We start from the raw sequence: 11,896 nt of genomic DNA, 5'->3' as shown, positions 1-11,896 counted from the left end.
GTTAGTCGACTCTTATGGATCAGCACCCTTCTTACCGAGTTAGGATTTTATAAATGAGGTCCATTGGTCTATATTGTGATAACCGAGCAGCCATTCATATTACTTCAAATCCAATATTCCATGAGAGGACTAAACACATTGAGGCGGATTGTCACTTTATATAGGAGAGTTTCAAGCAGGAATAATCTCCCTCAAACATCTTTCATCTCAAGAGCAAGTAGCAGATATCCTCACTAAACCAGTTTCCTTTATATGTGGCAAGTTGGGTATCTATGATGTTTTTTCTCCTCCAGATTGAGGGGGAGTGTTGGAAGATGGGCTCAAGCCCACAAGCTCAAGGCTAGTAAGCCCAGTCTAAGTGGTGGTATATGGGTAAAATAGGATACTTTTCATAAAGATGGCATAAAGGTGTAAATACTTGTTCTTTTTATGTCTTTTTTTTTATCAAGTTGCATCCCTAAGGACATTATAAAACTATAAATAAAGGCATTGGCTAAGAGGTAGAGCATTGAATCTTTCACCTATTTTCTCATGAAATTCATCTAGCCTCTGTTATGGTCTCTAACCATGGACCAGGTAACCCGACGGAAGGAGAGGTCTTCATCCTATTCAGATTCAGCATCCGAGTGTTGTGGTCTCCCTGGTCTACCTATGATTCCGGGTTTTTAGTTAATAACGAGAGAAGGTGAGGAAGAGAGAGTGATAGAGAATGGAGGGAAGGGAGATAACCCGGCTCTTGAAGGGAGTCTGCAACCTAGGTTCGTCAGAGGAGAACCATGACCCTGTTTGTATCAAATTCGACTTGCCCTCTTTCATTTCTTCCGTCCTCTTAAGCTAACATGCTGAGAACCAATTACTATTTTTACAGAATTTCCATTGGCTTACATGCTCTATGAGCTGCATTAAATCAAAACATAAGTCCTAAGTTACTTGAGTAATCTTCTCCGAGTCGCCTATTCCACTGGATCGCCTTTGGATGACTCGTTCGGCTATCGAGTCCATAACATCACTCCCCCCTTCGGCAAAGAGCTTGTCCCCAAGCTCGAATGAAGGATAGACATGCTGGAACACCTGTAGTTCTTCCTGCGAGGCGTTGGTAGGATCTGTATGTGACCACTGAACCAGAATTTGAGTGTTATCTGCAAGCTGTTGAGTCTTCACAACTTTGATGGGAGTGAGAGAGACCATACCGTCCTCTATCGGTGGCAGTGCAGGGATGGACTGAAGTGCTGGTCCTCTGAGAAGCTTGAGCAGAGAAACATGAAAAATATCATGAAGTGCTGGTCCTCTGAGAAGCTTGAGCAGAGAAACATGAAAAATATCATGAAGTTGGGACTCTGTTGATAGTTGCAGCTGATAGGCAACGTGTCCCACTAGCTGCAGAATTCGGAAGGGCCCAAAATACTTGGGTGAAAGCTTGTGGCACGTACCAGGAATGGAGTGTTGGCGGTATGGCTGGAGGTGGATCTAGACAAAGTCATCTGGAAGGTACTGCACATCCTAGTGGTGCTGGTCATACTGGGGCTTCAAGCGGGCCTGAGCTTTCCGGAGGCGTTGGAGTGCATTTGCAAACAACTAGTCTCAACTCTGCAGGGCGTGATCAATTTCTTCCACGCGGGTGGACCCTTTTGTATATGAGAGCAAATGGGGCGGGTCCCTGCCATAGAGAATTTTGAAGGGTGTTTCCTATAAGGCTGTATGAAATGAGGTGTTGTAGAAATACTCGGCCCAGCTAATGCATTGAACCCATTTCTTGGGGCTGCCCCCACAAGGCACCTTAAGTACATCTCAATGGTTATGTTCACTACCTCAGTGTGACCATCAGTTTGAGGGTGATATGTCAAAGAATATTTGAGTTTTGTGCCGCATAATCTGAAGAGGTCCTTCCAAAAGTTACTCATAAAGATCACATCCCGATTAGCAACTATGGACTCGGGAGTGCCATGGAGATGCACAATATTTTCAAAAAATGCTTGGGCTACGGTGGCTGTTGTATACGGATGGGCCATGGGGATGAAGTGGGCATACATGGAAAGGCGGTCAACCATGACAAAAAGTATGCATTTCCCTGCTTCTTTTGGAAGGACGTCAATAAAATCCATAGAGAGGTCGAACCATACCTGGGTGGGAAATTCAAGGGGCTAGAGTACCCCAGCTGGAGATAAATGGTCAGCCTTGTTGCACTGGCACACCAGGCAAGCAGCAACATACGCTGCTATTTGAGATATCAAACCAGCCCAATAAAAATCTTCGTGTATCCTCTATCAAGTTTTGTGGAGTCCCTCACGCGTGCTATCATGATAAGCTGATAAGATACTCAGAAGTCAGGGAGAAGAATGCACTATGTAGATGCACCATTTTTAAAGGATGAGATTATTATGGATGGACCAATGAGACGCCATCTGGCCTGCTGTAATTTGTTGAGAAAGCTACTGTAATTCGGGTGTGGTCTAGTGCTCCTGATGGATGGACTCTAGAAAAAGATGTGGGATGACTGATGGCTGAAAGTTGAAGTCCTTCGTCTGAGCGACGGGAGAGAGCATCAACGGCTCTATTCAAGGGACCAGGTTTGTGTTCGACTGTAAAATCGAATCCCATGAGCTTGGTTATCCAGTGCTTTTGTGGTGGGGTGGAGATGCGTTGGTCCAACAAGAACTTCAGACTGGAGTGATCAATGCAAATGAGAAAAAAGTGGCCCCACAAATATGGTCTCCAATGTTGTACGGCCTTTGCTAACCCAATTAATTCTCTTTCATATGCTGGTAATTTATGATGGTGGAGGTCTAGCTGATGGCTAAAGCATGCAATGGGATGCTGGGATTGTTGAAGAACTGACCCAATACCGCTAACGAATGCATCACATTCAAGCAGAAACATGTCTTCAAATTTTGGTAGCTGAAGTACCGGTGTTGAGGCCAGAGTTTGCTTGAGCATGTGGAATGAGGTCTCGGTTGCATCAGTCCAGAGGAAGGCATTATGGCACAGCAGGTTAGATAAGGGTGCTGCGAGGTGTGGATAATTGTGGATAAACTTTCGGTAATGTCCTGCCAAACCCAAAAAACCTCTTAATGCTGCAACATTTCGGGGTGGTGGCCACTGTAGTATCGCCTCAATCTTTGTCGGATCCATAGTAACTCCTATTGTTGTAATAACATGACCCAAATAGGCCACCTGTGTATGACCAAGTGAGCACTTGAAGCGCTTCAAATATAAATGATGAGCCCGAAGGAGGCTGAAGATCATACGCAGGTCTTTGAGATGTTGAAGCCAGCACTTGATGAAAATCAAGATATCGTCAAAGAAAACGAGAACAAATTTTCTGAGATAGGGGCGAAATACCTCATTCAATAATGCTTAAAATGTTGTTGGCACGTTGGATAGACCAAAGGGCATGACAATGAACTCAAAATGACCATGGTGAGTGCGGAAGGTTGTTTTCTCGATGTTTGGAGGATACATTCTGACTTGATGATAGCCGGACAACAAGTCTAGCTTGGTGAAATTTTTTGCCCCGTGGAGTTCATCTAGTAACTTATCCACCACCGGAATTGGAAACTTGTCCTTAATGGTCTTTGCATTTAATTCCCGATAATCAACGCAAAACCTCCATGTATGATCATTCTTCTTCACCAAAAAGACTGGAGACGAGAAGGGAGAGGTACTCGGTCTTATGAGGCCTTGGTCCAACATCAAAGTGTATTGCCTTTCAATCTCATCTTTTTTAAGGTGGGGGTATCTATATGGTCTCACCACCACCACCTCAGAGCCAGCCTTCAAACGGATTTTGTGGTCACAGTGGCGCAATGGCAGAAGGCTGCTGGGTAGGTGAAAGAGATCTTTAAACTCGTCCAACAATAAATCCAAATTGGTTTTTGTGGGCTGCTGGTGCTGCATGTTATGAAGTTGTGTTGAACCCTCTATATGACAGCCCTGTAGTGTAATTCTTTGGCTGTGAAATTCAAAGCTCATTGTAAGTGCTGCGAAATCCCACAGGATCGACCCTAATGTCTGGAGCCACTTAATACCCAAAACTAAATCAAATCCAGCTAGGGGGATGATAAAAAATCTGCTGAGAATGTGTGACCAGCAATGGAAAACATAACAGACTTGCTGACCCCATAGCTCGAAACTTTTTCCCCATTGGCAACGGATACGGAAGCGGTCGGCTGAGATTGAACTGGAAGTTGAAAATACTTTGCTACTGTGAAGCTGATAAAATTGTGCGTGTTGTCGGAGTCCACTAGACCTACTAGTGGTTGGGTGCCAACCAAAGCACAGACCTGCATTGTTGTGGTGGTCTGAATGCCAGTGATGGTGTGTTAAGATGCAGCAGGTTCTTTAGTATCAATGTGTTCAACCGATTGTTCTTCCTGTTCTTCTTCTTCCATTTCTAACCAAAAGAGTTTCTTGTAGTGGTGCCCGAATGTATAGTGTTCATCACAATTAAAGCATAACCCCTTTTCTTTCCGGGCTTCCATTTCAGCTCTGGTTAATTTTTTTATGAACATTGGGTTTGTTGGAGAGGGTTTTTGTGTGGAAGGAGGAGGTGTGTAATCACTGCTGCGCAATTGGGAGGTTGTGGAGGACCCTCCTGAGTTGGTTTTCCCACTTGGCCACATTGTCTTTCTGGTTTGAAACTTATGTTTGGTCTCCAAGGCTCAAGCTAAATTCATAGCTCGTGTCAAATTTGAGGGGGCAAGGAGTTCTACATCCAACCTCAGGGCCTCATTTAAACCGGTTGTGAAGAAGCTAACATGCTGATCCACTCTGACGATTTTGCTAGCTCGGGCCAGCCTCTCCTGAAATAATTTTCGGTATTCAGCTAAACTTCCGGTTTGTCGTAAGAGAACTAAATTGCCCAGAGTGGGTGGGCCAAACCGAATGGTGCACAATTCTTTAAAGTCTTCCCAACCGATACCCGGATGTTCCATTTCCAGTTGGTGGCCCCACAATTGCGCTTCATTGAGCAGGTGGAAGGCGGCCAAACCAACTCGGTCTACTGCAGCAATTCGTTGATGGGAAAAAAAATTTCGCATAGGTACAACCAAATTAAAGGGTCCTCTAACCCATTAAACACTAGAAAATCCATTTTAGTGTACCTTGGAATGGTACCATTGCTCAGGCCAGTGCTTTGGGCGTCCCCCATTCGGACTGAAATGTACCCCCCTAGCCATTGTGTTCTGTGCGTCCCCCATTTGGAGGAGTTGTCCGTGCTGAGAGTATGTCATAGACTCTGTGTGTGATCTCTTCGATTTATTGAGAGATCGACTGAGAAATTCTACTCTCCATCAGGGTTGCCAAATGACCCTCTGTTTTGTCCTGCCTGGCAATAACCTCTTCCATGAACCTTCCAAATTGTTCTTCCTGGCTTGATGTCTCCCCCATATTTACCTGCTCTAATACCAATATTTTATGGTCTCTGACCATGGACCGGTAACCCGATGGAAGGAGAGGTCTTCGTCCTATTCAGATTCAGCACCAGGGTGTTGTGGTCTGCCTATGATTCTGGTTTTTGAGTTAATAACGAGAGAAGGTGAGAAAGAGAGAGTGATGGAGAAGGGAGGGAAGGGAGATAACGCGGCTCTTGGAGGGAGTTTGTAACCTACAGCTCTTGAAGGGAGTCCACAACCTAGGTTCGTCGGAGGAGAACTATGACCCTGTTTGTATCAAATTCGACTTCCCTCTTTCATTTCTTCTGTCCTCTTAAGCTAACACGCTGAGGAGCAATTACTTTTTTTATAGAATTGCCATTGTCGTACATGCTCTATGAGATGCATTAAATCAAAACATAAGTCCTAAGTTACTTGAGTGATCTTCTCCGAGTCGCCTATTCCACCGTGTCGCCTTTGGATGACTCGTTCGGCTATCGAGTCCATAACTGCCTCCCTCCTCACTTGGTTGACACACCTTTTTATCCCTTACTGCAAACTCTCTCCATCCTTGTTCATCCACCTTCTCCTCTCCTTCCTCTCTTATTCTTCTTCTTTGTTGATCTAAAGTCTTCCACATGGCATCCTAAATTCTACAATTCAGTTGAGAGATCTTCCAGTTATTGAGATGGAGAATATTGCTAAGGAAGACCAGGAAAACATACCCTCAAAAGTAAATTAGAACATTTATGTGACTGAACTCAGGAGGTTTGCTAGAACTAGCAGACCACCACAAAGGTACTCCCCTGCACTGAATTATATTTTGTTGACTGTTAAAGATGAACCAAAGAGTTATGAGGAAGTTGTGCAAGTTGATGAATCAAGCAAGAGGGAGTTGGTCATGAGGGATGAGATGGACTCACTGTTATCCAATCAAACATGGCAGTTGACCGAGTTACCAAAAGGGAAGGAAGCCTTGCAGAACAAATGGGTGTACCGAATAAAAGATGAACATGATGGCAGCAAGTGGTACAAGGCAAAACTAGTGGTAAAGGGCTTTCAAAAAAAAGAAGGCATTGACTATACTGAGATTTTCTCTCCGGTAGTGAATTTGACAACTATTTGAACAATGTTTGGACTAGTGGCAAATGAATACTTGCACTTAGAGAAGTTGGATGTAATGACAACCTTTCTTCATGGTGATTTTGAGGAAGAAATTTAGATGATGTAGCCACAAAGTTTCAAAGCACAAGGAAAGGAGAAAATGGTGTGCGAACTTCTAAACAGCTTGTATGATTTTAAACAAGCTCCAAGACAATGGTATAAGAAGTTTGACACCTTTATGAGAAGTAATGATTTCTTGAGGTGTCAGGCAGATCATTGATGTTATGTGAAGAAGCTTGATGACTCCTACATCATTCTACTACTATATGTTGATGACATGTTGATAGTAGGTGCTTGCAAACAGGAAATAGATAAGTTAAAAAGGGAGTTGTCTAAGAAGTTTGCAATGAAGGAATTGGGTGCTGCAAAACAAATCCTTGGGATGAAGATTACTAGGGACATTGATGTCTTGAAACTATCACAAGAAGAATATGTGAAGAAGGTGTTGAGCAGATTCAACATGAATGATGCAAAACCAGTGAGTACTCCTTTAGTTAGTCACTTTAGGCAATCTAAGGAGCAGTCACCTTCTACAATGCAGGAGAGAGCCAATGTGCCTTATGCTTCTGCTATTCGCAGTCTCATGTATGCCATGGTGTGTACTAGACCAGACATAGCTCATGCAGTGGGAGTTGTGAGCACATATATGAGTAATCCAGGTAAACAACATTGGGAAGCAGTGACACGGATTCTCAGGTATTTGAGAGGCATTGCTGACTCAGCCTTATGTTTTAGAAAGTCAGACTTGAGATTACAGGGTTATGTAGATGCTGACATGGCTGGAGACATTCATGACAGGAAGAGTACCACTGGATATGTATACACATTGGGTGGTATAGTAGTTGGTTGGGTTTGTAATTTGTAGAAGATAGTTGCTCTTTTCACTACTGAGGCAGAATATGTCGTTGTGCCCAAAGCTAGCAAAGAGATGGTATGGTTGCAGTTTTTCTTGGAAGAATTAGGTTTCAAGCATGGGAAGAATATGTTGTATTGAAACAATTAGATTGCTATTCATTTAGCAAAGAACCCTATTTATCATGCCAGAACAAAGCACATACAAGTGTGTTACCACTTCATTAGATTGGCTATTGAGGATGGAGTATTAACATTTTAGAAGATTCAAGGGAGTCAGAATCCGAGTGATATGTTGACAAAGACTAATAAGATCGAGAAATTAACGTTATGTGCAACTTCATTTGGACTTCTATCTAAGAATTGAGAAGTTGTTGTCGTTGCAGAGGAGATATTGATGATGGATTAGTCTCCAAGTGGGAGATTGATAAGTTGTGGATCCTAATCAACACCCTACGCTGATTTGGTAAGCGGGTCAATCTTCGTGGTAAGGTCTCCATGGGAGTTTGAAGGGGGCCAAGCCCCCGCTATATCCACGATATATTGATTGTTGTCTCATTAACGGTAGTTTGGGGATTTTACACTTGTAATCCAGTTGCCATAATTTTCTCTTTTTATTTGGGGGCACCGTTGTTAGGATTTCATCATCAGAGAAGGATCTTGAGTTGCAGCCTAAGTGAGGCTAGAGAAAACAATTGAAAGTGTGAAATTCTCTTGTAAACTATTTCAACTTCTTAGTGGATTACTGCAGTGGCAAAAGATAGGACGTAATCTCACCTTGAGGTGAACCTATATAAATCTTGTTTTGTTCTCGTGTTTGCCTTTTCTTTCTTCTACATTTATTATTATTGCGCTTGTTAGTTTAGAATTAGGGCATCTAATTCCTAACAAGACATTGATCGATCATTCCAATGTGAATTCAACCAAGTTGTCTTTAAAAGCATGAGAATGATTGATTCTAAGTGCTTTAACATTTTTTAAAATATGTGTAAGTGTTGACGGTAGGTTGAATCCCATATTTTTTTATGATAACAAAACTTAATTGAACTAATAAACATGCAAATCTAAAATATTTCAGATACTTCACCTTCAAGAGCATATCAAGGTCTAAATCATCAAAGTCAAATGAAAATCTCAAAGCACAATTGAAGAACGTCTCTTGAAGAAGCACCCACAAAGAAGAAGATAATGAGAAGACTCAAGTTCAAACATCATAGACAAAAATTTAACTTAGTCAATTTATGTAAGAGAGTATCCTAACTCTTATTCCTTAAGTACATGTTTAAAATCATCGAACACATCACTTAGAAACATGTTAAGCACTTAAAGAAAATTTCCCATGCTTTATAAATATATACATTTTAATTTGGCATTAGAATGATCGATGTTGATTTTCAAGACTCCATGGATTTAGCTCATGGAAAAAAGAGAAAGACACCCATTGGGAGAAAACCAAAGGAAGAAGAGGTTATGGACTTGATGTTCCTAACCCTTCCGCTGAAGCTCAATTTATATATGAATCAAACTACATTATTACAATAACACCCCTAAACTTAGGCTTTAGGGTTTTAACCCTTGAACTTTAACCTAATTACATCAATGTCATCTCTATGAGATGACTTTATTTACCATCCTACCAACATCGTATGGGCCTATGGACCTTCTCCTTGATCTATAGGCCTTGAGCCCGTCTTCAATATCTCTTGGATATATGGGCCTTCCTTAGTCTTATGGGCTTAAGCCCATCTTCTAACACTTGGACTTGTCGTCCTACCTTGGTCATGTGAGCTTGGGCCCATCTTCCAACACTCCCCCTCAAGCTGGTGGTGAGAGAACATCATGAACTCATAGCTTGATACAAATGATGTATAAAATATTTTTGTACAAAATGGCAATCCTCCACATCTTCCAATAGTCCCCCTCACGCTGGTGCTCTCTGCTGTGAGGCCCATCTAGCCAACTCAGGGGGGGGGGGGGGGGGCGGGGGCGGGGGTAGTGTATATCGTTGATGTTATAATAAGCTCATTCATTATGGTGTCCCAATCCGGACACCAACTCTCACTAGTACATATTTTTTATGGGGTATCAAGTTCTTCTATCATAGTGTCCCAACCGTTGATATTTTTAAGTTCCTCCATTCTTGGTGTCCTAACCGTTGATATTTTTTATGGGGTATTAAGTTCCTTCGTCATGGTGTCCCAACTGTTGATATTTTTTATGGGGTATAATAAATGATGGTATGAGAAATGATACTGAGGCCACCTCTTCTTCAATAATAATGTCTCATCCAAAGAGACATAATAGTTGCAACTGAATATAACACGACCATTTTCCAACACATATAACATGAACCAAAATAATCAACCTTCTAAAATGACCCATGAAATAATCCAATGCAAGTATATGTACCAAATAATATGATGATCAAGGAAGAAGCTATCAATATTCAAAATACGAATCCAGCCAGAGAAAAAATACCGAGTCACGCTGAGCCAAATAATAGATCGATATAGCCGAGTTGCGACAGAAATATGTATAAAACTTCGGACCCGGACCTGTATAACTGATGCTGAAATCAAGTGGCCCAATTCAGGTTGACCCGACCTGGGTTGAGCCGAGTTAACTCAGCAGATCTGAAATATCAAGTGGTCGTTGATTTGCTAGAAACTCGGCTAGTCCGGTCTGAGTCAGGGCAGGCGCTGAATCGGTGCAGTGTATCCGAAACATAGGAAAGATTTACATTTAGGGGGGTTAGTGCACAATGTAAGTGCGGAGGGAAATGAAATACAATGAAAAGTACTTTTCTTGGGGAAAGTGAGAGGCAATGTAAAGTACATGCTTGTGTTAGCGTGCACAATGGAAACTGTAATGTAAAGTACTTGTTTGTGTTAGTGTGCGCAATGGAAAGTGCAGTGTAAAGTACTTGTTTGTGTTAGTGTGCACAATGGAAAGTGTGGTGTAAAGTGAATATAGATTATTTATTAAATAAAATATTTTAATATATTTGTCATGAGAAAATTAAATTAATATTAGTTAATAAATAAAGTATATTAAATATAATAATTAAACCAATGCTTACTTTTATATTATTAAAATTGTAATCAAATTTTAATTTTGTAATATCTAAATATGAAATAATTATAAAAATATCATACTACATAGCGTAATACACAAATATCATAATAATAAAAATAACAATAATAAAAATATAACTCAATCACCTTTTTAATATAAAAAAATATACCTGTTCACACAAAAGTATGACACAAAAATTATTTAGTGGCATTAAAATATAATAGTCAATAATTTTGCCACATCTGAATTGCTAAAACATCTCGATAATATGATGCTCTTGCAGATTGTATTGCGGACTCCCTCTTAGTACTTCTTTGAGTGTCCACATCATCCTCAACATCATCATTACTATCACTTTCATTGTTATCTTCACAATGTTCTTCACCAGAATCATCACTTGAATCATCTTCTTCATCTTCAAATAAATCTATGTAATCTTCTATGCGTATATAATTATGCAATACACAATAAGCAATCACATTTTTTACCTGGACATCAAAATCAAAAGGAGGAGCATATTTTAATATCTTGAAACGAGCTTTTAAAGCCCCAAATGTACGCTCGATAGTGTTTCGTAAAGATGAGTGTCTTCGGTTAAATAATTCTCTTTCATCCGTAGGAGTATTATTCCCAAATTCTTGCAAGTGATAACGAGTACCTCGATAGGGAGCCAAGAACCCAAGAAGATTTGCATATCCAGCATCTACCAAATAATATTTGCCTACAATAAAATATATATCTATTCTAATCTAATAAAAAAATTATATATATAAATAGACTATTTAGAGAGAAGCGATATATACCTTCAGGAACATAAAGTTTATCTCGTCTGGTTAATGCTGACTTCAATACACATGAATCGGCTGTTGATCCCTCCCATCCAGCAAGTATATATGTGAATTGCATGTCAAATGTACATTCTACCATTACATTTTTTAAGAGAAAACCCTTCCTGTTCCAGAATCTTGCTTGTTCATCTAATGGGATATGTGCTTTAATATGAGTACCATCGATGGCACCAATACAATCCTAATAAAAAAATATTAATAGAAATATATATTTTTATAGTAACTGAAAATTAATCATCAAACGATATTATATTTACCTTAAAATATGGATAATAGATATCACTGTTCAAGATCTTTGAATGAGTACTTCTTGAAGGTCGCTTGATGTAATCAAATTGTAGTCTGATAATAGCATTTAACACCTTGTTAAAATACTTACTAATTGTCCAATTTGATCTTTCAAACATCCCTGAGGTGACACTATAAGATTGTTGTTGACCAACAATGATAAAAAAAATATGCAAGTTATTCTTCCACAAATATTGTCCTTGTATCAAATAAAACTCCTCTACTTTTCAAGATTCCAGCCAACTTGAGAAAAATAGTTTGATTCATCCTATACACTTTTTGAAATTTAATAGGCGATCT

The 11,896-nt window shown here is 40.3% G+C and overlaps 1 protein-coding gene across 1 annotated transcript; it reads right to left on the bottom strand.

Annotated features, from left to right (window-relative positions):
* Positions 1 to 10,684: 10,684 nt before the first annotated feature.
* LOC137937301 (protein ALP1-like) lies at positions 10,685 to 11,387 on the bottom strand. The gene is made up of 2 exons (XM_068782378.1): positions 11,264 to 11,387; positions 10,685 to 11,181 (listed from the first exon to the last, which is right to left on the bottom strand). Exons 1-2 carry the CDS (start codon positions 11,385 to 11,387, stop codon positions 10,685 to 10,687), a joined length of 621 nt encoding a protein of 206 aa, XP_068638479.1.
* Positions 11,388 to 11,896: the final 509 nt, after the last annotated feature.

Source organism: Aristolochia californica, unplaced genomic scaffold (assembly GCF_029961685.1).
Source record: "Aristolochia californica isolate CCGP_79_NKW_82.1479 unplaced genomic scaffold, dmAriCali1.0.hap1 SCAF_7, whole genome shotgun sequence".
NCBI lineage: Eukaryota > Viridiplantae > Streptophyta > Magnoliopsida > Piperales > Aristolochiaceae > Aristolochia > Aristolochia californica.
Note: the sequence above shows the minus strand (reverse complement) of the source record. Positions and strands in the feature narration are given on the sequence as shown.

What these genes read in the sequence shown, in the direction of transcription:
- LOC137937301 (XM_068782378.1), bottom strand. Translation starts at nt 11,387, where the DNA reads ATGGTAGAATGTACATTTGACATGCAATTCACATATATACTTGCTGGA. An exon ending in TAAACTTTATGTTCCTGAAG is followed by an intron (nt 11,182 to 11,263) that starts GTATATATCGCT and finishes ATTTTATTGTAG; the next exon opens with GCAAATATTATTTGGTAGAT.